Below are 24,675 nucleotides of genomic sequence, written 5' to 3' on the forward strand. Positions count from 1 at the left end.
CTGCAGCAAGGCAGCCCCCTCACCCACCTCCCCCCCACCAGGCCTCACTCACTTACTCACTCACTCACACAGAGATCCCACTGCAGCACCACACGGCCCTGTTTACTTATTATCCCTGTCTGTTAATCCACAAACACCCGGCCCTGCCTCTCTGCTCAGAGGTGAGCTGGATAAACGAGGCACATTCTATCCTGTGGTTAAAGAAACAAACAAAAAAAGTGAAGTTTGGCCCCAAACGCCCCCTCCAAATAAATGAATCAGCAGGGAAGTACACAAATCACATCGCTCAACAAGTTTTATTCACAATATACAGGACAACAAATCATCAAGTCAGACACACCGCAGCCAGTAGAAAATTAATCTCATGAAAAAGCAAAATATATCCTTTACAAGCAGAGGTTTACACTTTACAGATTAAATACAACAGTTCCTCCGGAAAGCATTCCACTCATTGCTTATTGTTAATAGTGTTTCAACAGCTCCCAAGACTAAACATGATCATTTCATATGAAACAAACTAAACTTGCTCTGCCCCCTCTGACGAGAGCAGAGCAAACAGAAACTGACTGTTTCCTCTAATTTGTGCAAACATCTAAATCAAGTAACATTCACATGAGTGTGTGTGTGTATGTGTGTGTGTGTGTGTGTGTGTGTGTGTGTGTGTGTGTGTGTGTGTGTGTGTGTGTGTGTTCAGACTCTGGGCTGTAGATTCAAATATAAGGCCTGTGACGAATTCCAATGAAACACTGGACTGACTGAGGCTAGGAGCTGCCAGCTCATTACATTTCAACCACCTGCTCCACACAGAGGGGGGGTGTACAGGTGACACCAGGCGGGAGCATACGACGCCCGCAAGGCAAAATATTTCACTTCAATCATGTGTGGGGAGAATTTTGATCCAAATTCATAATGTTAAATCCATCAAAATACAACTGCACAGGCCTAACACTTCATGCTTGACTGTTGATTGTCAAAGTCCCTCTTATCTCTCCTCAAATGACCTTTGCTGTTCAATGTCATCCAATGTAGGAACCGGTCGAAAAACAGAAATCTAAATATTTTCTTTGTATCCTTTGTTTTGAGTGTCACAGTTTATTACCATACATCTGTGACAGTGTTAAAGATGATCGTTAACAAGTAGACCAACAGAAAGGATGGGCGAAGGAGATGTCGAGGGAAGATGGAGTTCTGTGATTGGTTGGCTTAAGTATCCCTCTTTTTGATGATGAGGGGTCCGACGTTGTCCCCGGTCTCCTCGTTGTGTTTGGTGTGGGCTCCGTCACAGTAAGGGAACTGCAAAAAGAAAACACAGCGTTAAGATGAAAACAAAACCTTATCAAAACTTCTGGTGGTTAATACTTCACGATACGACACACGTGATTTAATCTCTCAGGTTTGATCTGTGGTATCATGTGTCCACAACATAAAGAGGCATATAAGGGGACAAGTTCACTGTGTTACCCACATACAGTTATGGTGACCAAGGAGTTTTATCTTTATGTTCATGATAACATGAAATAAGGAAGTGGATCCACTAAACTGCTTTAATCTCCAGTGGTTAGAAATATTCAAAGCCTTATTCTTTACACGGATAACTGTCCTTGTTCTTTCTTCATTCTGTGGCAACCTTAGGATTTTGTTTATGCAAAGGTGGTTCCCTTCTTCTTAAGGACCTTAAGTACAGCTGACACACTGACTGGGATGTGGCCACTAGTGTGACATGTGAAGGTCTGACCCCACCAACAGTACTGCGACTTCAAAAAATGTAGTTAAAAGGAATTTCTGACCACTAACAAGTTCATTTGTTAAGACATTCCAACAACACAGAAACTACATTTAACTGCAGCTATCAGTGGGTTTGAACAAGTGGCAGAGGCATGACCTTCTTTGACTTCCAGCAGCGGCAGTACACAGCCTTGGTGCCGATGTCCTCCATGTCGAAGCTGTGGACCACTTTGGGACTGTCTTTGCTGATGCAGGTGTTCACCTGGCCCTTTTTACAGCTCCGTCCGCTCAGGTAATGACTGAACAGGAAGCCTCCGGCCGCTGCGACCACTGCAACTGGTAAGGCCACCACCAAATGCTCTGCAGAGACAGACAGTCATGGTCAGTTAAAACATTAAATCTGCAGAATACTGGTGAATGCCAACATATGTATGCGGGTGAAAAAAGAAGAGACACAGCTCTTGGTAGAAGGCAACAGAATCTAATAGCACCATGTACCAGAGTTGAAACATCTCCATGAGACCTGTCACCAGCAACTGAGCAGTGAACATAGAAACAGGATTTATGACGGGCCTGTTCTATTAGCCTGCACTGGATTGTAACAGTGAAGCTAACAGATCGAGCACAGAGAGGGTTTATGGTACATAACTACACCAGGTACCAAATGAGTGTAGAGTTTATCCCTTTGTTAAACAGTTGATCTGCTGGTCGAGGGTCTTCAAAGAGTAAAAACCTGGAAATAATATTTCCAGTATGTACTGCTCAGCTTCAGATTGATGGATTGTGAAGTGTGTCTTAATGTTTCAAGAGCTTTGATGACTAACAGTTGTCTCTTGTAAAGAGTGAGGTTAAAGACCTTGGACCCAAAATTAACCACAGGTCCTGTAGTTTTGCATCATGGCATATATATATGATAATGATGTCGTAGGATGAACAGGAGCCTGCCTGTTTGGATACAGAGGAAACTTTCCATTCTTCCCAGGCGTTGTGAATTTGCGGGTTTTAGCGAAGCAATGAGGAGGATAATCCAAACCTACTGAGCATCACATGGCGCAGAGTCGCAAGACAGGAAGAACATGGGCCCTGCGGGCGATCTGGGTCAGCTAGTTCAGCTATCAGCTGCTCCATTAGAGCGGCATCACGCATCTCTCTCTCTCACACACACAAACTCTCACACACACAAACTCTCACGCACACTCTCACACACAGTCCTCAGGATGGTGGATCACCTCCATGTATGGCCCGAGCTGAGGGGCCAAGAACCGTCTGAGTGACCGTCTCAAGTTGGAAACACAACCTGTGGCTGACCTGCGGTTAGCTAAATAAAAGACTGATGACCATCCAAGGAGGAGTCTCTTAATAAAACAACTTTCCTGTATTTTAAACGTGTACAACATTCTTACAAAGAGCGGTCTCCCGGAGCGCGCGCTGTGTGACTGCGTGGTTCTTGCGTAGAGTAAATGTTTACTTAACGCTCAGCGGTCATTTCATGCTAGCATGCTATTAGCTAGCTGAGATACTTTACCTTTGGACAGCCTGAAACCTGAGCTGGGTAACGCGGGCATCTGAGGCACAGCTAGCTGCGGCATGGCGGGGAGGCTGCTCATGTTTTCCCGGGACGACGATCTGCGTGCACACTGAGCTCCAGCACAAGGTCAACAGATGTCGTCTGATGTGAACTCGGCTTCAGGTTAGCCTGCCTACGTCACCGCGCAGCGTGTGCGGCAGCAACCAATGAGAGGCCGAGGAGGTTCTGCGACGCCGAGAGGATTCACCAGAACCAGCGACGGACTTCCGGCTTCGTTTCTGTGCTGTTACAGAAGGAGCTGCGAAAGGTTTCAGAGAGGAGCTGTGTGAGGACCTCCTGTCCATGCGGAGCCTAACTCTGACCAAAGTTCACTCTTGACCGTGGGTAGATTAGAAACAATACGGTAGTCACAAAAATCCTGTGAGGCATTACAATGAGAAACTTCTCACAATGAGTTAGCATTTCTAAATGTATACTTAGTATGTCTAAATAATGACTTTACAATGCCTATCTAAAAAAAAAAAAACAGTTTGTAAATCAAAATAGTCTTAGTATCTAAAAACAATGATTTATCATTTATGATTTATTTTCTAAATAAGAAATGACAGCATTTTGCAATGATGATAATTTAGTATTCCAAAAAAATTAATTAGTATCTCAAAACGACTTAATGTTTCCAATAACTCAAAAATAATGACATATCAACCAAAAGTAATGGCTTAGCATTTGAGAAAAATTACTTATTTCAAAAGAATAATCATATTGAATCAATATCTCTTGAGTAATGATGACTTACTTACTCATAATAATCACTCACTTACCCAAATAGTGAGATAGCATTTCAAAACAAGGACTAAGAACTTCTTAACACTTAGTATCTAACTCATGTTTTTGACTTACTATTTCATAGTTTTTGATTCTTTTTAGAAGTGGGCTTCCATACAGAATAATCTAATATGGAGTTCCACTTTACTGCCCATTTTCCAGAGCCTTCATCTACCCTTCACTCTCAGATTGACCTGACCTTGCTCAATTAGGTCCTTCTGACCAGGATTGTAATGGACAATAACTGTGTCAAACTGCCACACTTTACAGCTGCATAATTCATCAACATATTGTCAATTAAGTTAAGGAATAGATATAATTTAAATTCATTTATTACCTGCACACCACTATGCCAATGGAGGGTTTGAGACCACAAGACCCTTTTTGAGTTTCAGGGGTAAACAGCAACAATACAATTGAAGTAAATGGGGACTCCTTCTTTAAGCGTAAAATAATAATATATAAATATATATATATATATTCCACCCATACTGCTCCTGTGGTGTCATCCAAGTGTCCATAATTCAAACTTGATGCAAAACGGTGTCATTTACACCATAATTAAGCCTTAATGTCAGCTCTTATCTTCATCTGGAACTGCATTCACGTTCGCATGCACACACCACCTGAAACTCCAAAAGTGTTTTGTGGACTCAAGCACTTCACCCACCCCTCTATTAGAATAGTGGCGATTAGATAAGTGAATTTTAATTTTTTGGTGAACTATCCCTTTAAAAGACAACTTGTATGCTCGACAGGTGGAGACAAAAGATTCCACTGGCAGAGAATCATCTCAATATCTGTGAGCTTTGGTGAGTCCCATACCCCTTTAAAGAAGGAATATGCACCAGATCCATGAGATGATGAACCATAACTATGAAACATAAAGTGAATACAATTCTTTTAACAGAGGAACTGCTGATGCATGAACCAGAATGTGCAGTGTGCACATTTGCATTTCACATTACCTGACATTAAAGCACCAGTAGAGGGCGATACAAATTCTACTCGATAGAATTAAAGGCTTTTAGCAGTCATGTAATAATGCAGTTATTCAGTGACATCCGTCTATTCTTTTACTAATCATCCAAGTTTATTTTCACACTAAAATGAAAAGCAATTGCAGCTGACTGCAAACATGTGGAGCTACATCTCCTAATCCTTAAATACTAACATTAATCCTTCAATTTTCATTTATTTAACTTAGTAATGAGATATTCCCCAATATATACCAATAGTTTTGTTAGAGGTGATTCAATCTACAAAATAACAGTGATAGCATGTGGTGATGACGTCATTCCAGTGCTTGACTGTTGCTCATTCTGCTAAATGTCTGTAGAGGTGGGTCATGAATGTGACCTGGCTTGACATGTCCCCTCCTTACCTTCACAAATTCTTTAAAAAGGGCCTTAGAATGAGTCAACACAGGAGTCATGGGTTTTTATTACACAGTTTAATCAACACACAAAGCTCAACGAGCCTCTCAGGTAATTCAATATACAGAGGTTTTGTGCAAGAAGAGTGGGTTCTCCTCGCACCCAGAGCACAAGCCAGTCCCATAGCCATTTAAGATGTTAGCTTCTAATTTAACAATAGCAAAAAAAATAAAATAAAATAAAAAAAATAACAAAACAAAAGAAATGCAACCTAAAGAGTTATGGGGTGGGGAATAAAAACACAGGTTAAACTAAGAAAAATAAATTGCTTAAATACCTGGTCCAGAACCTCCACTTTGTGAATAAAGAAAAAGTGGTGGGGGGGTGACATGGGGTTATGGTGTGTGTTTGTGTGTGTGTGTGTGTGTATTTGTGTGTGTGTGTGTGACAGTGCGTGTGTTTGGGTACAAAGGGGTCAACTTGGGTATGGTGGTTTGAGGCTGGGGGGAGGGGCAGAAGGTGTGGGGTGGGGGTAAATTCAAGTCCTTTCGTAGAATCCAACAGAAGACCAGAAGAGGCCGTTTTACATAGCCTGCCATGGTTTAAGGATGTTTATTGTATAAAATACAGAGTGCCCTTCATCTCACGTGCGAAAACGGCTTCCTTGAATTGTCACCTCGACAGATGGAAATTACAAGGACAACAAAACAAAAAAGGATGCAGAGTGTAAAATCCCTCTATATTATTGTCCCCCTTCCCCTTAAAACAAACTAAACAAAAAATTAGGGAAATAAAGAAAAAGGTCCCCTCAAAGTTTTTACAGATGCTCAAAGGAATGCTTTTAGTGATTTTGTCATCTGGGGGGAGATGGGTGAGGATGCAAGCGTGTAGGTAAAAGGGGAAGGTAGGGGGGGCAGCTGGCACAAGAGCCCAACCTGCATTATGATAAAATATAATGGAAGTCAGGAGATGGGAGGCAGAGGTCACAGGGGGGAGGGAGGAGGTAAAAAAAGGAGCAGAGAGAGACAGGTGTTACCAATGCAAGTTGACAATATGTACACTGGAGGGTAGGCAGGTGAGCTGAGAGGCGGGAGGGTGAGGGGAAGGGGTAGAGTCAAACAGAGAGAGAGGGAACGATAGAGAGGGAAAGAGAGAGAGAGGGGCGTGGGGAGTCGGGGCAGAGGGAGTTTTACAGGTACTCTGGTGAAGGGGAGGCGTGGCTCAAAGAAAGCACTCCAATGGAAACCAACAAGATCTTGTTTTAAACTTCTCATTTTGTTTGTATGGTTTTTTGTTTGTTTTCTCTTTACGTCTGTAGCTCCCCTAACCTTATGTCGTAGAGGTGGTTGGCCATGATTCTAATCCAACACTACATTGCATACTTTTGTGTCCATTCCCGAGCTATTTTGTTGTATCTGTGGACAAGCAGAGAGAAAGAGAAAGACACAGGGAGGGAAAAGTTAGTTGATTAAATTTAGCCCAACGTTTACACATTTGGACACGTTAGGTTTTAATGACATAATAAATAAAATAAAAATGTGTGGGGAAGTTGAAACGAAGCCGGTTTTATACAGCGATCCTGTTACACTGCTGTTAAAGCGTCCCTCATTATGTTATATATATATATATATATATATGTCATTATAATGACCCATACTCCATGTTTGTATCTGTTGAGGCAGAATAGTGGCACAACATTCCAGCCTAGAACTGGCAGAGTTAAAGGGTGCACTGTCACCTCTATTTGTCACCATGTGTACACCATAAGTTTTGCAGCTGATCTGAAAGCAGCAGCAGAGCGACCAGCTGGCCGCTTCTCTACAATAAACCACAGCTCTGCCATTTCGCAGCAACAACTCTTCTTCTGCAGCAGCTAACAGAAATCATTGCTGCTAACCAATCAGTGATAGGAAGGACTGCGTTATTTTAGCACATTAATGACAGAACCAAAATGAGAGCCATTCCTTCTATCCTGGTTATGTTAATTAACCTGGTTGGGACATGATGCACATTGTAATGGGGAATATCAAATGACATACTTGAGCAAAATATCTACAACTTGGGCTGTGATGTAACCGCATTTCCTCAATACCGAGGTCATGTGATGACTGAGCAATGTATTTATTTTTTGCTAGTGAAAGTAACAGTAGTGCATATAACAGCTCCACTGCCAGAGGCAGAATGCACGAGGAGAGAGAAAGAGACAGTGAATACATATTGCTAAAGAAACCATTCAAGTTGTCAATTCTATCATCAAGCATGTAAATACAACATCTCTATAGAAGAAAGTATGAAAATATGTTACATTATCATTTTCTATGGGTATGTAAAGAAGAGAAATGACAGAAAATCATTAAGTGGACAGTGTCACTAAAGTAGACGGAACAGACACTGCGCAGATCAGCAAGGAACCACCAGCTGACAGCTGTAAGAGAAACCTACTCATAGCCTTGGTAGTGGTTCACTACTGACCTAAACTGATGTGTGTATTTTAACATGTTACAGTCAGAGCAGCAGACGGGAGGGAAACTACAATTGTGACGTCAGATGGAAGAATTATTTAATTTGAGGGATGAACATAGCGACATTTCAGAAGCTTTTACTTTTCAACAGCGGGCGAACAGTGATTTGTAAAGTCAGTTCACACAATTTACGATTTTCTTACTGTTCATTTAAGTCCAGGATTTCTTGCTGTACTTCAAAAACTCTATTTGTTTTATATTTAATTGTGAAGCACAAGTGATCATCAAATATCAGTTATAACTGTGCTCAGCAGACATGACTTAAGCTTGCTAGATTCACCGTGCTTTCTGCACAGTCTGCATCATAGCAGCAGTTAACCTTTGGAAATAATAAGCATTGATAAAACTGAGCCTCTGCCCATCAGCAGCTAGTTTCTGACATCCAGAGACTAAAAATATTATAGGTTTGGGGTCTAGATTGTTTAAACAAAAATGAATACATGTTTAACGCTGACAAGAAAGCAGGAAGCACAGAGACAAATCACACTATACGGGGCTGATGCACAAAACATGAAGCAAATTACTTACTTTTCCCTGTCCGTCTTGTAGATGCGGGCGATCTCGGGTACTAAGGGGTCGTCCGGGTTTGGGTCGCACAGCAGAGAGCAGATGGACAGGAGGACTGGAATGGGCGAAAGTTATGATTCAACCAATCAGCATTCACAAAAGGATTTACAGATAAATACAAGGACCTCTGTGAGAGAAATTCAGAACAGTTTTAATTGTAGGAAATTGCATTTAACAGGGAAACCAACATGCTTCCCCGTTCACCTTCATTCTTAACACACTTTTAACAAAATGCAGTAACATCAGCCATTTATCTGGAACCATACGTGCAGCGGTTCATGTCTGAGTCTGACATGCAGTCACAAACAGCCTACCTTTGGAGATGGTGAGAGCCGGAGACCACTGTGATCGCAGGATGTCAAGACAGATGCTGCCGTTGCTGTTGATATTTGGGTGATAGATTCTTGTGGTAAACGCAACCTGAAAAACACAAAAAAAACACATGCAGAGTGGGGGGTGAGAAAGAGGGGCAGGAAACTACGATATAAAGCTGAGGCGTGTTTTTAGTTGACAACAACCCTCCTCAATGTGTAATGGAAGCCTGTGCATAGCCTGGTCTTGCTTACCTTTGGCGGTTTGAAGGGGTAGTCTGTGGGGAAGTGTATGGTCAAGAAGAAAACCCCGCTCTGGTAAGGACTGTCATTCTAATGCAGGGAGAAAGAAATCCATCAATTTTATTCATGACCAGATTACGTTTAAAACAAAATTGAACATAACATTATGCACAGGGGCTGATGTTTACATACTAAAAAGTTTGACTTTTCCTCTGACTAAATTGATGAAGTAAGCAGTTAGTTCAGTTTACTTAAGCCCCATCAAATCCTACATTGGTTAAGCACTGTCTGAAGAGCAGCGTCAGGTCTTTAACAGAGTTACAGTATAGCTTCTTTTAGACATGCACTGAAGTTCGGATAATCTCTGGACTGTATGTGAGAACATAAATGTCAGAGGCTCCGGACTTTCTCTAGAGTTCCTCCGGCCAGCCCCGTAGTAAAAACTCCCCACGTGAGAACACAGCAGGAGATCCTTCGCACTGCGAGTGGGTGTGTTGATGACAACAGATTTGAAAGAAAACTGAGCCACACATGTAGAAGACAGCGACGAAGATGTGTGGATGTGCTATCATCAAACCAAGTGATCTACGCAGCAGAATTAATACGTAACGTCCTGCCGCTGCACCACCCCTCATCTGAACACTCCAGAGATTTCTCTGTGAGCAGAGAATCTCCTGATGCGTTGTTCATTTGTGAAAGGCGAACTTCAGAGAAAGTCTGAACATTCCCCAGAGTTCATGTCGGCTTGTGAAAACAGCTTGTGTGTGTTAATTCCCATAAAAAAACTAAAGGAGAGTGATGAGGCGGTGTGAGTACTTACAGGTCCCATTATTGTGGCTTGCCAGTGAAACACTGCAACAACAGAAACAGAGAAGTTGGTTAACAGTACGAGGATACAGTGTGACGGTGAGGTGCAACAATAAATTATTTCACATGAAGTTAGCAGGTTTATTTGTGTGGCTGAGTAACAAGCTCCTATATCTCCTGCTGGCAAATATCCCTGGAAACATCATATAATCACATTAAACACATTTATGATCAGAAAAAAAACAGTTAAATGAATCATATCAGCAACAGATGTAATAAAAATGCTCAGAGAATTTTTAGTTCTCTCGCATTAACCAGTAGAATCTGATAGTCTGATGAAAACTGTCATGTTAAAAAGTCGATCAAGGTAATCACAGGTTAAAAAACACTTCTCGCAGCTTGTAGACGAGTTGTTTACATAATGTTGTACGGCAGGAAGTGTGGTGAAGAGGGATGTTGCTGCTAATGATTTTTCCCATGCTGCAAAATCAAATTCATTTATTCGATCATAAAAGTAGTTGGCAACTAATTTAGTAGTCGATTAGTCGGGTCTGTTATAATGCACGGCACACACTGTGGCAGCGTCTCCTGAGGTGGGGGCAGTAAACCAGCCAATCCTGTGCTTTGTTTAGCTCACGTGACGACACCGTCTCCTCGCTGGAGTCAACGTTTGAAAAATGGCAGAGAGAAACACTGCTAAGATACAACAGAGACAAGTCTTCAAAAGTGTGAGAAAACGTAACATTAAAGCCTTCAGAGACCATTAGCTGCAAACGGTGTAAAGGTGACTTCACATAGAACAGCAGCACAACATCATTGTGGTATGAACCTGAAGAGAAAACATGTAGGAGCTCGGCTTCTTCTTCTTCATCTTCTCTTGGTTTACTGGAGGATCGTAAACAGCTTTATGGTTCATACCGCAGTGATAATGTCATGCTGTGTCATGTGAAATCAGTTTTGCACAAGTTTTCTTTGAGGTTTAAACGTAAAACGTTCACACACTTTGAAAGACTATCACTTCCCTGACTCAGTAGGAGAGGGAGGGAGAGAGCGAGAGTTAAGTTTTGTGTAAATAGAGACATGAACTCAGCTCAGTGCAGCTGGTCTACAGAGACTGTGACAGATACACCAACAGTCACACAGACACATTGAGCAGGACAAGCCGCTTTTCTTTTTTAAGTTAACTTAAATATATTAAATATCAACATCATTTAGATTTTTTATAATGATATATCTATCAATCTATATATATATATAAAGACTAATGGTTCTAAACCATCTCATAACAGCACACTACTAACTACTCTCATCAATATCTATACACTGGAATGATCTTATCCCTCCGTGTAATTTAAGCATATTTGACGCCCATTTAAATATATGCACATTTGTTGTTCTGTTGTGACCACTAATGTTTTTCCTGGAATAATAAAACATTGACAGTAAAAAGTAAATAATAAAAATACTGTTCATAATAACAACAGTAACAGCAATAACAATAAATCATTACCACAATTCATAAATTAAATCAGTTACCCAGTACTTCTTAAGAACCACTGATCCAATGCCAAATTTGGCCAATGTTATTTGTGGTTTCTTGCATAGTATGAAAAAAACATTAGGAGGAAAAACAGAAATATATCGTCAGTACACCTTATTCACTAATAGGTATAGTAACAGATTATAAAAAAATGTATTTTTGCTTAAGAGATAAAGAAAATATATGATTTCCAAAAATGAGTCAAAATGCCAATTTCTACACAAATGCCCAGTGAATTTTCTTTGTTTACTTTAACATAAGATGCATTATCATGCTATACTAACTACCTAGGCTCCTGTGTGCATGTCACAAATCTCAAATGTGAGATAATGATGGGGTGTCGGTCCCCTGTGAAAACCAGGTGTTACGCTCATGATGAGCATCACCACACCCCTCCTTTATCAGAAGCTGCAGCATCATTGTTCCTCTGTACAATAAGGCTTATGTCAACCTTTGTAGACTACCACTTCAATTATTTGCATGTCCATAAACATGATTAAACCAATGTGTGTATGACTGACGTCTGTGTATTTTTTTGCTATTTGTATATTTTATTATGCATGTGTCATGCATTAGTATAATTATCCTGCCAGCTGAATTTGTTAGCTTCATATTTTCTGCAGTTGGTTGATTGGTGGATCAAGTAAGTGCTAGCAACATGGGTTGGTGAGCTATACATGTAATCCATTTTAACAATAGTCACCGTGAAAAAATACACATTTCGCAGAAAAGTGTAACCACTCAGTTACACACTAAAGAAAAGATGTTGGTTTTATATGAATTCTAATGATATATAAACAAACAATAATCAGTAGTCCATAGCAGCACTGTTTTATGGAGGAAAGCCCTGCCACTGAACTAGCAAGCTGTATGTCATTCACCTGACTATTTCCACATGTATGACACAGTTTCACCAGTGGGTGACACTGGTGAAACTGTGTCAGACAATGTGATAACACAAAAACAAAATTAAGTTTTACATTGCTATGTTGCTTTGAAAAGCAATTGATTTACTATTAAACATTAAATTACTAGATTGCAATGATTAGTTCAGGGGGAACTAATTACATTGTATAGTATCTTACAATTTAAGATACTATACAATGTTTAAACCCAGAGAAATCCCCAATTTTATTCAAGGCATCAGGATGTTTAATTGAGTCGTGTCATCATTTACCCATCTCTACTTTAGAGACAGGTTGCTACAAATTCTAAGGCAAACAACACATGAGAAAGGAGAAACACACTTCTCACCAGTTAGCCAATTAACCAGCCGTTTTTTCCCTCCACTGTTTGTACTGTTCATTTGTAATGGGTCACGATTATTCATTGATGTTTGCAATGCGTTGTGTCGCTGAAGCTACAATACAAGTTTAAACGGAGCAAAGGGGAGCCAAGCTAACCAAGAAGGTGATGGGACAAGACATTGTGGTGATGAAAACAACTGCCATGATCCCATGCAAATTCATGATGTCATCAAACTAGGTCTTCTGTTGATGACCTAACAACATTAGGCGCCTGTTAACACATCTATTTTATCCTTTCCTTGTGTTACTATCATCAAATTGCCTTTCTTCAGACAGAGAAGACCTGGACCTCAGTACAAACAGTATTAAAATACAATGATGTAAAGATACATTTATACATGTTACATGAAAATCTCTTCATTAATAAAATTCACAAATGCTGCAACTCATTTATTCTTTGGCCTTAAGCCTTTAAGATAGATGACTGAGCTGACAGATGCGAAGAGAAGTGCATTTGGGAGGATATAAAATATGGATTCATATTTAATATAATGCAACAACAACACTGGAATTTAACTGGAACCAAACACCTTTTCTGACAGTCTCTAGAAATACGATCATCATAAGACATGATCTATGATCATGATATTTACCACAGGGTTATTGTTCTACACTGTATTAGGCTGTACAGATGCATGTGACACTGTGTCCACCACACTATAACCTAAACTACAATACTATGCTTATTAGTGTTGCACGGTATACCGATCCTAGAAAGGTATCGTGATACCCAGCCGTTAAAAGTGTTAGGATACCTAATTAGCATCAGTACTTTATGAATCACGCCCAAGTCACACCTGCTGCAGACCAGTTGTGCTGTGGAACTGTGTTGCAGTTGTCAGTTATTCATAGCAGCTGCGTTTCAACCTCGGTTCTGCAGCTGAGCTGCAACTACCAGCGCTATGTTTTTACATTGCCTTTAGAATGGCCAAAGATTTTAGTGTGTGTGAGGAAGAGACAGAGCGAGAGAGGGGGAGTGAGGGAGTGAGAGAGAGAGAGAGAGAGAGAGAGAGAGTGAGAGAGAGAGACTGTCACCTGATGTTCTTTACGTTAGCTTTTATTATATCTATAGCCTTTCTGTGGTTTCTGGTACAACTACAGTATTTCCTTGTTTAAAAATAGTCCTATGTAGTCAAATAAATACAAGTTACTATACAGCATGAAGCCATGCATCTTCCACTCCTGCAATTATTTCACTTAACCAGAGTTTTCACAAAAACCTTTTTAAAAACAAATAAATGGATTCAGTCAACAGAAATGCTGGAGTGCTTTTATTTTGAAATGGTGGGTGTTGCAAACATGAATGGTCATGACATATCTGACAGATAAACAGTTTCTCTGTCTATTAATTTGTAAACCGTGGGTAGAAAACTGGAAAAAATTGGCGAGACCTCAAATCTCTAGAAGAGCAGAGCGGCTGAGCTGCAGCCAGTGTGCCAGCTCTAATCTGTTAACATGGGCGCAAAAATTAAAAAAGCAAGCCGTTCCACAGCCGGTGTGCGTCGGTGTGACAGTGTTTAAATGAGGGCCGTATATTTCCTATGTGTGCAACGCTTTGCTTCCACTCCATGCAGACACACCTGCAGTGCCTCCCTATAGACATGCGTTTTTTGTCTCCCTCCCCACAGCAGATGTCACATGTACATCCATACAAGTTAATGTAAGTACATATTAAGTGCATCATAAACACACCCATGCCCTCAAATGCAAGTCAAACGAGTTATTTATATCGTGACAAGCAAAAATGTTCATCATCAAAGCTAACTTACCGATGTGGCTAACATGCAAACGCATTAGTAACGTTAACTTTCCTTTAACTTGGAAACTGTGAAAATCAGGCATTCACAAGTATGCAGGTCAACAACACTGGTTACAATCAATTTAAACTGAGTCAGTGTTGTCATGACATGTACATTTTTTGTCAAGAATTATTATTATTACTAGAATGTGCTCCTTAAAGTACACGCCAATCAGGTGTATTGATAAAAACTGTTCAATAAGTTGCCTCATATTTTGGTTGTTTGAACAACTATCAAAGAAATCACAAAGCTACAAGAGGCATAAGATTACTGTATAGTAAATGCTTCAATAACACATTAAGTTATTAAGTTTACAAGTTAAAAAATATTCTCTATAAATGTATTTCTTTCTCCATTATTTTTGGCAGTCTTGTCTGACAGCTCTACAGTAGGTCAATCTTGAATATCAGGTAGAATTATTAACCTTATCAACCGATCATGCACAACTCTTCACACGTGGCACAAAAAACAGAAAAAAGAAAAAACAGACACCATGAAACAGCTGAAATGTTGAGCACACAAACGTACCAGCTAACCTGACAAGAAAATGTCCAACACTGAAACTAAAGTTTTCTTCAGTGTCTCAATTTACTCTCCGCTGTGTCTTGTTTATAGTGATAAACAAAGAGCTTTAAAAGCTGCTTAGAAGTGAGTGAAGAACAGAATTGCTCAAAGCAGAGTTACAAGTGGCTGGGATGTTAGAGTGAAATGCTTTATACCGCTGATAGCTTCAAACAGTCAAAGACGGACAAGACACTTCACAGCCTGCACATAGCTAGCAGGTTGACTGCTGAAACACATAAGACTGTAATGAAAGAAAAATGTGTCGTGCAGAGATTTCACATGTTTTATATTTAGGATCAAATTGGCCACAGTAATTCAGCAGAATATTGTACATAGGAGCTACCAATTGATGTTATAAGCCCTATTGTGGAGAGAGATTAATTCTGTTTTTATTAAACTGATTGTTTACTTTCAGTCTGACAAAATAAATTGACAATTATTGAACATGATAATAATTAATAATAATGGTTTTACATTTTTTTGAATAGAGTCCCTGTTTGGGTGGCATTAAAAATCATGTTATGATTCTATAATTGTGATTAGTGTATTTAGAAAATACTATTTATGTGAGATGTTATTGATGGTACCAGTTCTTGTTTTGACTGACAAAACTGCAAATTAAATTTGTTTCCAGGGAAATATTTACAGTATATGTGAAATGTATCTAATATTGTGTACTTTTATTTACTTGGACATTAATTATTCACCAGTAGTGATTTACTACATTACAAGGGAATAAAATACTATCCAACCAAAAATTTCCCCTTTGCCTTATGAACTTGAAAAAAGGAAACTAAGAAGGAGTATAATTATAATGAGTCTATAATTAACCAGCAGTATTTCCGTTGAAAAAGTCCAGGTATTTCTTTGATCTGCTTGACAGAAAAAATTGGACTTCTAATCTAGTCAAATACACTGCACAAGACATCAAAAGTCAGCAACTTTGCTGATGTCCTCAGCTTGAAAATATTGTATTATTTCACTTATAAGTTGTGATAATAAGAATTTGTGGACAATTTTCTGCAACCAGGCTAAACAAGATAACCATGAAATTAAACTTGAGAGAAAAGCTTGAGACAATTCATACCTGGCTTAAAGCTAAAGGGAACTATAAAGTCTGACATAAATTAGAAAAAAAACATTCACTTTTCAGTCACTTGTGAGCATTTTAAAGATGGCCATTTCTTTCTGGGGGTTAAAATGTTTATTTACTGAGGGGTGGATAAACCAGAGTATTCACTTTGAGCCCCAGGTCCACACAGCTACCAGGACAGTGAAGGTGTTAATGCTCACTTACTGTCATCTCCTACTGGTCCTGCAGAACACTGGGCTGGTGGATCCCGTGCCAAGTCGTTCAACTCCTGTGACAAAAAACATGACAAGTCAGTTGATCTGGACCTGCAGTATGGTACAGTAAAAATATGTCCTTTAAAAAATAATCTAGAGAAAAGGACAAACACTATTATGTCAGCTCGACATGACAACAAACAAAGCATATAACAAAAAACGAATTCCTGGAAGAAGATTTTTAATAATCAGCTGCTGATTCCTACTCTGGCACAAGCGAACTACTGGTTTTAGGGACGATTGTTATTACGTAATAGCACTTCTCCAGGTGCAGCAGGTAGTGCATGTGACAGCCTCACAGGTGTAACGCTGTGACAGCAGAGGTTCTACTCTAAACCAAATAACAATCGGTTCAACTGAATGTAAGCTAGTTGTGTGTAGCCCGGTGGGCCATCGTTAGCCGTATATGTTAGCTGTAAATGCTAGCTGCTGCTCAGGATCGGCAACAGCACAGGATGTCAAGCTATGGTGGACGATCTGCCTCGCGGTGACATGTGCTAACGTTACTGGAGGGACGACACTGGACACAAACTAACCCGATCACACGAACAGACGGTGAGTTGTAATAAGGAGCAGCTGCTCGTCTGCTGTCAGCAACATGACATGAAAAGGCGAGCAACGCGTGGGGCCCGTTTTCACCACAGCAGCACAATGCTAACATCATCACCATCGATCCCTTTGTTTTTGCTCTTTAATCGAATGCAAACCGTGATAATGTCCAATACATACAATAACACACCTATACTACGATGACTACTTGAAATACACACGCTTTGATTAAAACGGATGCAATATAATGGGAAAAAACACGCTAGCTTCGGTTACATGCAGCCGTAACCCTGGACTGTTACAATCCCTCTTCAATCCACAACATGATGGGAAATAAAAAAAGGCTGACCAGACAGAGAAGACAGAGATGGCGAATTGTTAAGTCAAAGTAAAAGTGTCCTCTTAAAATCAAGCTAACGTTAGCGTGCATGCTAGTTGGGTAACTTATCTGTCAAATCAAGGAGCGAGTCCTGCGAGCTAAATCTACTATAATACAAAAATGTTAGCTTCGTGGACTACCGAGTGTGTGGATTGCACCACAGGAACGAGTCTTTAACAGGAAACGTGTCCAAATGGACACAACTGTTGCTTTACTGTAAAGATGTAACGTTACTGTCGCTGGCTCGATGAGGGGAACATCTCGGCTAACCCGAGTTAGCCAGCAGCCACCGGGACGGATAATGTTGGGCAGACACAGCTAACACTCGCCACTTCTATCACTGGCGAGCAGCAGTGGTAGAAACATGGAACACTGAGCTGTTGTGTTAACTGTCAAACGTTAAACTAGCGTGACACAACGAGGAGCCGTTAACCGGACTGCTATCAGTGAGCGGTGGAGTTGGCCCATCAGTAGCGGCGCTGGTGAACACAGGAAAGCGGCGCATTGCTGCTCTCACTGTCGTCACTCGCTATTCACAGACCGTTAGCTGGCGGCTCAAACCTAGCCCGGCTGATATGGACATTATTTTTAAATCGTTCGCAACATGTTACACCCGCCAGAAAAGCGCCAGATGGACAACGATGGAGCTGAGCCACCCGGCAGAACTGCGAAATCCCGGGCCACGCCGTTCACTTCCTTACCTTGTGAATTCTTTTCAGAGCCATTGTTGTGCTAGCGGTTCTGTCAGGGAAAACGTGCGATTAAAATGGCGATGAAGATCACTGTCCGTCGGTAATACTACAACTCGGCTATCATAGAACAGGCTGCGGTGCGCTGGGTTAGCTGATCGCTACGAGAAGAAACCACCGAGAGAATTTCGAGGCGAACCAGAAAGATAGAGGGGGGAGAACCGCGGTCCTTCCTCCGACTGCAGCGGCTACCAAATCACTGCGGCCTGTGTTATGCCAGCGGAAACCAGCGCAGCACTTCTGGACCGAACCCACCTCGTCAGAGTAAAAGCACCTCTCATCAAAACAATATGTCAGGCCTTTGTGTGCGTTAACAAACACAGAGGATTGTACTCACAGGCTACTTCGAAATGATTCACCCTGTGTCTGAAGGAGAGGTATCGAAGGCCGTTCCTACCTGCAGCTGTAAGACTGTACAACCACAAACTACAGTGCAATATTCACTGTGCTATATTAATCTGTCTGTGCAATATCAACGGTTCATGTGCAATCCATTCATTGTACATATTCCCATTCTGCATTTATTTCTTCCCGACTTTACAATGTATATACTAGTTTAATTACATTCATATTATTCTATATCTCCTTTCTTTTATATTCCTTACACTTAAGTATTGCATGTCACTTATTACTTGCTGATGTCTTTTTGACTCTTACTGCTCTAATACTGCAAATTGCCTCATTGTGGGGCTAATAAAGGATTATCATATCTTAAATGCCTCTCTGTTTTACAATATGTGCAGTCTTGCACAAGAAAGAGGCATGTCTAGATTAATTGTTTGATCTATGTTATATGTAAAAAAGTGGTAAATACCTATCTAAATATTGTGTGAATATTATGAGAAATCTGTCAGGTCAAAATTCTAAATCCTCAAATATGTTAAATCTGCAGCATCAGAGAAGTTGGACCACTGGATATTTTTCACTTGCTTGAATTGCAAATTATTGGTTGTACTCTATTATTTTCTTAATCAATTGTTTAATCTACACAATTCTAATCTTATCTCAATAGAAACAGTGAAAAATACCCAACACATATCTTTGGAACACCAATGAGAAATGTTCAAATATCTGATTCTGTCGGAACAATAGAAATTATGAATAAAATAAGTCTGCAATTATATGAAACAAATTCAACAGCAACATCCGACAAGTTGCCTAATGAATGTTTGGCACTTGCTTGAAAAAAATGTGTGTGAGGATTATTTTTTGCCTTAATAATATATTTTTATTTAAATTATTACACTGAGTCTAATTAATCATTTGCAATTTTTGATTTAATGTGTCTGGCGACTGAATACTACATTTCTTTACTGCACTCCGTATGAAATGAAATAAAAGAACAACCTTTTGTTCTGGAAGCCTGCCGCTGAAACCGGAAGTCTTATTGTTGGACCGCATCTGTCACTGCGCTGCCGACATAGAGCCCTCCGCCATGCGCACGCGCGGGGCTCACAAGTGCGCGCTGCCAACGTAGTGCTGCTGCAACTGGCATCATTGTGGCTCCGTGCACGCGGCGCTGCGCCTGTGTTCTCATGGCCCGGACGGAGCCAAAATGTCTCCTCTGCGCGTATGTTGCATGAAGTAACCTGTGTTAAAATGGTTCACGGACACAGCATCGCGCACGCGCTCACAGACACTGAGGTGGTTTTGGGGTTCCAGTGAATCTATAGATATAATATCATATGAGGGAGGCTGTCATATAGATGGAGTCCAGCGCGGATGATACGACTGCCTTCGCGAGATTCCATGTTTATGTCAGACCTATGGTAAATAATATCTGACACAGTGCATCTTCATTTGAATATGGTAATAAAATATTATTCTGATTGGATGATATAATCAGCACATCTCCGGGAGGGTGCAGCTGCAACACAACATTTTTGTGAATCTTTCTTTTTTTAAATTAAACTTACGGAGAAGCAAACAAGTTGCTCCATGTTCTGTGTGCTCACTCCTAAAACAACACTTTATACGATTATTTACAAAGCTGCATATGAGAAACATGAGATCATTTCTATTTTCTATACCTCTGTCAAATAAACTTCATATATATATATATATATATATATATATATATATATATATCTGAATTAATTCTCAAATACTTTTATGTTCATATTAACCCTGCAGATAAAAGTGTACCAGGCTAGGACATTATTTATTTACTGTTACAATTTCATCATGAAAGTATGCAGGGCACACTTAAGTTTATAAAAAAAATACAAGAATGCTCCAGTTCCTACATAGCAAATGATTCAAACACTTTTAGCAAGAGGCATCATATCCACATTACTGCCATCTATAATTTTTGAGAAATTCTATGGTGTATAATTGTACTTTACAAAGTTCTTGAAGAAGTACTAATTTAACAGCAACTCTCTGTGCGATGCTCTTTTTTTTTAGACTTTTGCTACTGTCAGTGTTAATAAGCAGCAGCTATCAAGAGGCTTTCTATTTCTTCAACCAAAGATTTGAGACTATAATGATGTTTCTTTCATTCTTATCTTCATCAAGAGTCACTTTTACTTTCACACTCATGTCTGCATTTTATGTTCTTACTCTATTTGATATACAGTATTTTGACATTAAATATTATCGATAGTAGTACTTTTACTATTAAGCCTGTTTTATGTACGTTAAATAGAATATTTCCACAGCACATGTGTGCCATTCAAAAGTCTGTGGCTGCCGTGACATACTGGAACAATTCATCAGTTTGCAGGGAGCGAACCGCAAGTTACGTCTTCTTGCTTCTTCCTTACTCTAAATATAATTACTTAAGAACACAATTAAGTGAATAAATGTCTCAATTTGTGGCAACTCTTTAGATCTGAGTTATGATCCATGTAACTACAACCTTCTGTTTCTAATGATTGAGACCTGGAGGAAAAGTAAAGTCACATAGAGTGGCTCTTCTCCATGCAGGTGTATCAATGTGCATAATGGCAGGACCCACATAGACACATCTACAGTAATGATGCTATTAATTACTCCCATACTTTTGCTAAGAAAAACAGGTCAATGTTAATTATGGTGTGAAACATAATTCAATTTAAATTGACTTCACGTTAATCGCAAAATACAATTGCATGACAAGACGATTTAAATATGTTGAGTTAAAAGTATACAATGCATGAAAGTAGCATTTTACTACTTCTTTTCCTTTTTGCATCTGCTGAACTCTTTGAACGGCCCAAGAAGATAAAAAATGTATATGCTACTATGAGCATGTTACAGTCATGTATATGTGTACGTTTTTTGTTTTTTTTTACCTTTTACATGATACTGACAGCTCAGGTTCAGTAGCAGCTGCAAATTTCAGGAATCTTCATCAGATCAGACGTTCAGCGGAGCCAGACAAGAAGAGTTCAGCTAAAGGGCCTGATAAGAAACAAAGACAGATGATAAAATCTATATTGAAACTATCCAGATAGAGAAGGAATCATTTGTGCTTTAGACTGATGTCAGTTGTACCGAGTCTGACAGTGTGAATGTGAGTCAGAGATGTGCCAACTAGCCTCTGCTCAGAGACCTTTGTTTCCTCTTCTTTAGGGCCACCTTCTGGCCAATGTTCACATGTTTTGCCCCAGTAAGCATGCAACAACAATTTTGTTTCCTGCTGTAGGCCTGCTGAGAAATGATACCTCACATTGTGCTTGGTGGACGTTGTCTTGTTAACATCCTCTTGTGAAACAAATGACCCTGTTGTTTGCACTGTAGAGGTATAAGAGACAAAAGATCAGTTTCTTCCAGACCTCTGTCTCCAGTTATCTTTGATCCTGAAAGCAACTTTACAAACCTCATCACAAGTATAACTCAGACAGTGGTTTTTGTCACCTAAAAACGTATCCAATGGTAAATCCATGTTGTCTGGTTCAATCTGTACATGTTATTCCCACAGTTAGATCACTTCATTGGATTCTTACAAAATAAAGATATAATTTTTAAAATACTGCTCACAAAGAAAATCACTTATTAACTAACTCTTATAGCTCTCTCTGACCTGCTTGCTGCTTCCAAACCCTCTAGAACTGTACAAGTCTCTTGACCTGGCCCATGTTAAAAAGTGAAATCTAAAATCTTTCTCTGTAAAAAAATCTGCCTGATAATATAAGATGGACCATAAATGAGCTATCTGTGCCTTCATCTCTGTGTGTCTTTCTTTCTGTCTTTGGGTGTATGAGAGTGGGCGTTACATTTGGATTGATTGATAAACTAAACATTTGTTTATGTATAAAATACGTCTGTTACATCAGTCAATATTATATCCAAAACACCCAAGAAACACTGGATTAACATCAGATCTCCTTTATTCCAGATTGCATTTGAGAAAGAAAACACCCTCCTATGGGGCCACGTGATCATCTGTCAAATAGCCTACTGTACAGTTACACCCTCGTGCACGCACAAACACTCCACAGAGTTGTTAAAGGGGGAAAGCCCTGTAATCAATGCCTCCACAGGATGGCAGTATGAGTGGGTGTATGTGTGTGTACACATGTGTATGTTTGTACACACATACAGTACATGCACATCTATATATATTATATAAATATAAATGTGCATGTGTGTGTATGCATATGTAGGTGTGTGTGTGTGTGTTTATGTGTGAATGAAGCTTTATAGTGTTTAAATGTGCATGTAGGCCTATATATGTGTGTGTGTTTATGATTGAATGTAGCACTGTGTGTGTGTGTGTGTGTGTACGTGTTTATGAGTGAATGTAGCTCTATGTGTGTATGCGTGTGTTTGCGTGTTTATGAGTGGATGTAACTATGTGTGTGTGTGTGTGTGTGTGTGTGTGTGTGTGTGTGTGTGTGTGTGTGTGTGTTCCACTGTTGCCGCCTGTGCGTGACTCTGCGTGGGAGTTCCTTCTTTCGCCATTCCGGGGTGTTGCCAGCTGCACATCACCGCGCACAGAGGCGTCCTGGAGAGGCAGAGCAGAGCCTGCGCGTTTCTCTCGTCTCTCCACGGCGCCTCCTCGCCATCTAACCTTCAGAGTCTGCCCCCCCCCCCCCCCTCTTATTTCACTATCGCCACCACTACACCAGCAGCCCCTCGCCCCCCACCCGTCCCACCCCCTCTCAAAAAGAAAAAGACAAAAAAAATTGGGGATCCAAGCATGCAACAAGAACAGCAGCTAGGTGTCCTCCAATCCTCCCCCCAAGTCATAGCAGGCGCAGCGGCAGGCTTCCCCCGTTCGAGAGCGCACGGAGACTCCACCGAGTGATGCCACTGCTGCAGCGAGAGAGGCACCCAGCTACCGCGCACATCATCCTCGACGCCTGCCGGAGGACCCGACATCACGGTCTCGGCCCTTGACAGAAGGGAGAGAGAGAGAGAGAGAGCGAGCCTCCCTCCCCCCAACTCCCCCCACGGCTCCGTTTTTCCCGTCCCGACTCCAGGATGTCCGACTGCAGCGCAAGTCCCGCCGACCGGGTGATCAAATGTAGGCATGCCAAAAAACAGAAACCTGCACGGCCAGTGAGAGCTTCCTCTGTGCCAATGATTCTGCCCATCGTTCATTTCTGTTTGCATCCCTGTCGTTGCACCACCGTCTCTGATTCGCACGTTGTTCTTTTTTGTTCTGAGCCCATCCCTGTTTATGATTATAATCATAGCACCTTATAATAAAAGATTGCAATTTGAGTGGCGAGTCAACATGCATGTGCCCATGAACCTTTGAGGGGGAAGGAGTTGATGATGGAGGAGAAGGGGGTGGGGGGGGCATACCCAGCACGGTGCGCCATAATCAGGGTCTTCCCTCGTTATTCTATTTGAATTCACCCCCTCACCGAGGCATTACCCCATTTTCTAAAGGGGGGGGGGGGGGAGATGTCTCCCCCTCTATGTATAGCCAAAGCTATTGTGCGACACCCCTGTGCTGCATGAGCTCCATTTACGCGATCCACTCCTAGCGGTGGTTTCGTGTTACTGAATAATACCCTACAGAGACACAGTGGAGAGAGTGGTAGAGAGAGGGGGGCAAAAAGCAGGAGAGGGAGAGAGAGAGAGGGAGATGAGCATCTCGTTCCAATGAAACATCAAGCAGTGTGACGATGACAGCGAAAGGCAGACATAAAGGTAAATACATTTTACGAGTAACCTGCGATCCTTGGTTGTGGCTCTGCTGTGGATGTGGTGTCACGGGATGATGGTGCATGTAAGCAGGGGGAGAGAAGGGGAGGCAGGAAGGGTGAGATGCTGTGGGGGACTTGTCACTCGGAGATTCTCAAGGATTTTTCAGCTCTCTGTCTTTGCGTTGCATGGAGTGTATGGCTGTGCGTAGTAGCGGTGCCTCGGTATTAGATGTGCCGACTAAACTTCCATAGGGTGGCCTACATTTGCGATCTAGTTTTATTTTTAGCCCACATCGGAAGCAAAAGTCGGGTAATCGATTGGTGTGAACGGCAGGTGTAGGCTGCTGGCAACTTTGCCATCAGGCCGAGTGCGCACCAAGGCACCCGCGAGTTTAGATTTAGTTCCCCGGCCTTGTTGGGTGAAATTATGCCGATGTTTGCTGATGTGACGCTG

General features: G+C 40.9%; 3 protein-coding genes and 1 long non-coding RNA gene across 7 annotated transcripts in view; 2 read left to right on the forward strand and 2 right to left on the reverse strand.

Moving 5' to 3' along the window:
• Nucleotides 1-277: 277 nt before the first annotated feature.
• zgc:110843 (CDGSH iron-sulfur domain-containing protein 1) lies at nucleotides 278-3,607 on the reverse strand. Its single transcript, XM_020110467.2, has 3 exons — nucleotides 3,251-3,607; nucleotides 1,883-2,085; nucleotides 278-1,293 (listed from the first exon to the last, which is right to left on the reverse strand). The coding sequence occupies exons 1-3, from the start codon at nucleotides 3,330-3,332 to the stop codon at nucleotides 1,204-1,206; spliced, it is 375 nt and encodes a 124-aa protein (XP_019966026.1). The 5' UTR covers nucleotides 3,333-3,607; the 3' UTR covers nucleotides 278-1,203.
• A 1,909-nt stretch (nucleotides 3,608-5,516) lies between these two features.
• Nucleotides 5,517-18,375, reverse strand: ube2d2 (ubiquitin-conjugating enzyme E2D 2 (UBC4/5 homolog, yeast)). Of its 2 annotated transcripts, none has more exons than XM_020083949.2 (7): nucleotides 18,091-18,375; nucleotides 16,412-16,475; nucleotides 9,918-9,949; nucleotides 9,110-9,187; nucleotides 8,858-8,963; nucleotides 8,505-8,598; nucleotides 5,517-6,869 (listed from the first exon to the last, which is right to left on the reverse strand). In XM_020083949.2, the coding sequence occupies exons 1-7, from the start codon at nucleotides 18,112-18,114 to the stop codon at nucleotides 6,824-6,826; spliced, it is 444 nt and encodes a 147-aa protein (XP_019939508.1). In that variant the 5' UTR covers nucleotides 18,115-18,375; the 3' UTR covers nucleotides 5,517-6,823. The 2 variants fall into 2 exon arrangements, with proteins under 2 accessions (XP_019939508.1, XP_069387272.1); XM_069531171.1 differs by lacking the exon at nucleotides 18,091-18,375 and adding an exon at nucleotides 17,624-17,759.
• LOC138411351 (uncharacterized) lies at nucleotides 18,262-18,854 on the forward strand. Its single transcript, XR_011243987.1, has 2 exons — nucleotides 18,262-18,402; nucleotides 18,478-18,854. It is a non-coding gene; the product is annotated as an uncharacterized lncRNA (long non-coding RNA).
• A 4,557-nt stretch (nucleotides 18,855-23,411) lies between these two features.
• The window catches only part of LOC109624436 (protein phosphatase 3 catalytic subunit alpha-like), a 34,606-nt gene continuing 33,342 nt past the window's right edge, over nucleotides 23,412-24,675 (forward strand). Inside the window, exon 1 of one of the 3 annotated variants that reach the window (XM_020079304.2) lies at nucleotides 23,412-23,590. In XM_020079304.2, the coding sequence (XP_019934863.1) occupies nucleotides 23,548-23,590 (43 nt within the window). In that variant the 5' untranslated portion in view covers nucleotides 23,412-23,547. Of the gene's footprint in view, nucleotides 23,591-24,065; nucleotides 24,226-24,675 lie in introns of those variants that run through there. The other 2 variants (XM_020079135.2, XM_020079221.2) reach the window with 2 other exon arrangements.

The sequence above is a fragment of the Paralichthys olivaceus genome, chromosome 9, assembly GCF_024713975.1.
Source record: "Paralichthys olivaceus isolate ysfri-2021 chromosome 9, ASM2471397v2, whole genome shotgun sequence".
Lineage (NCBI taxonomy): Eukaryota > Metazoa > Chordata > Actinopteri > Pleuronectiformes > Paralichthyidae > Paralichthys > Paralichthys olivaceus.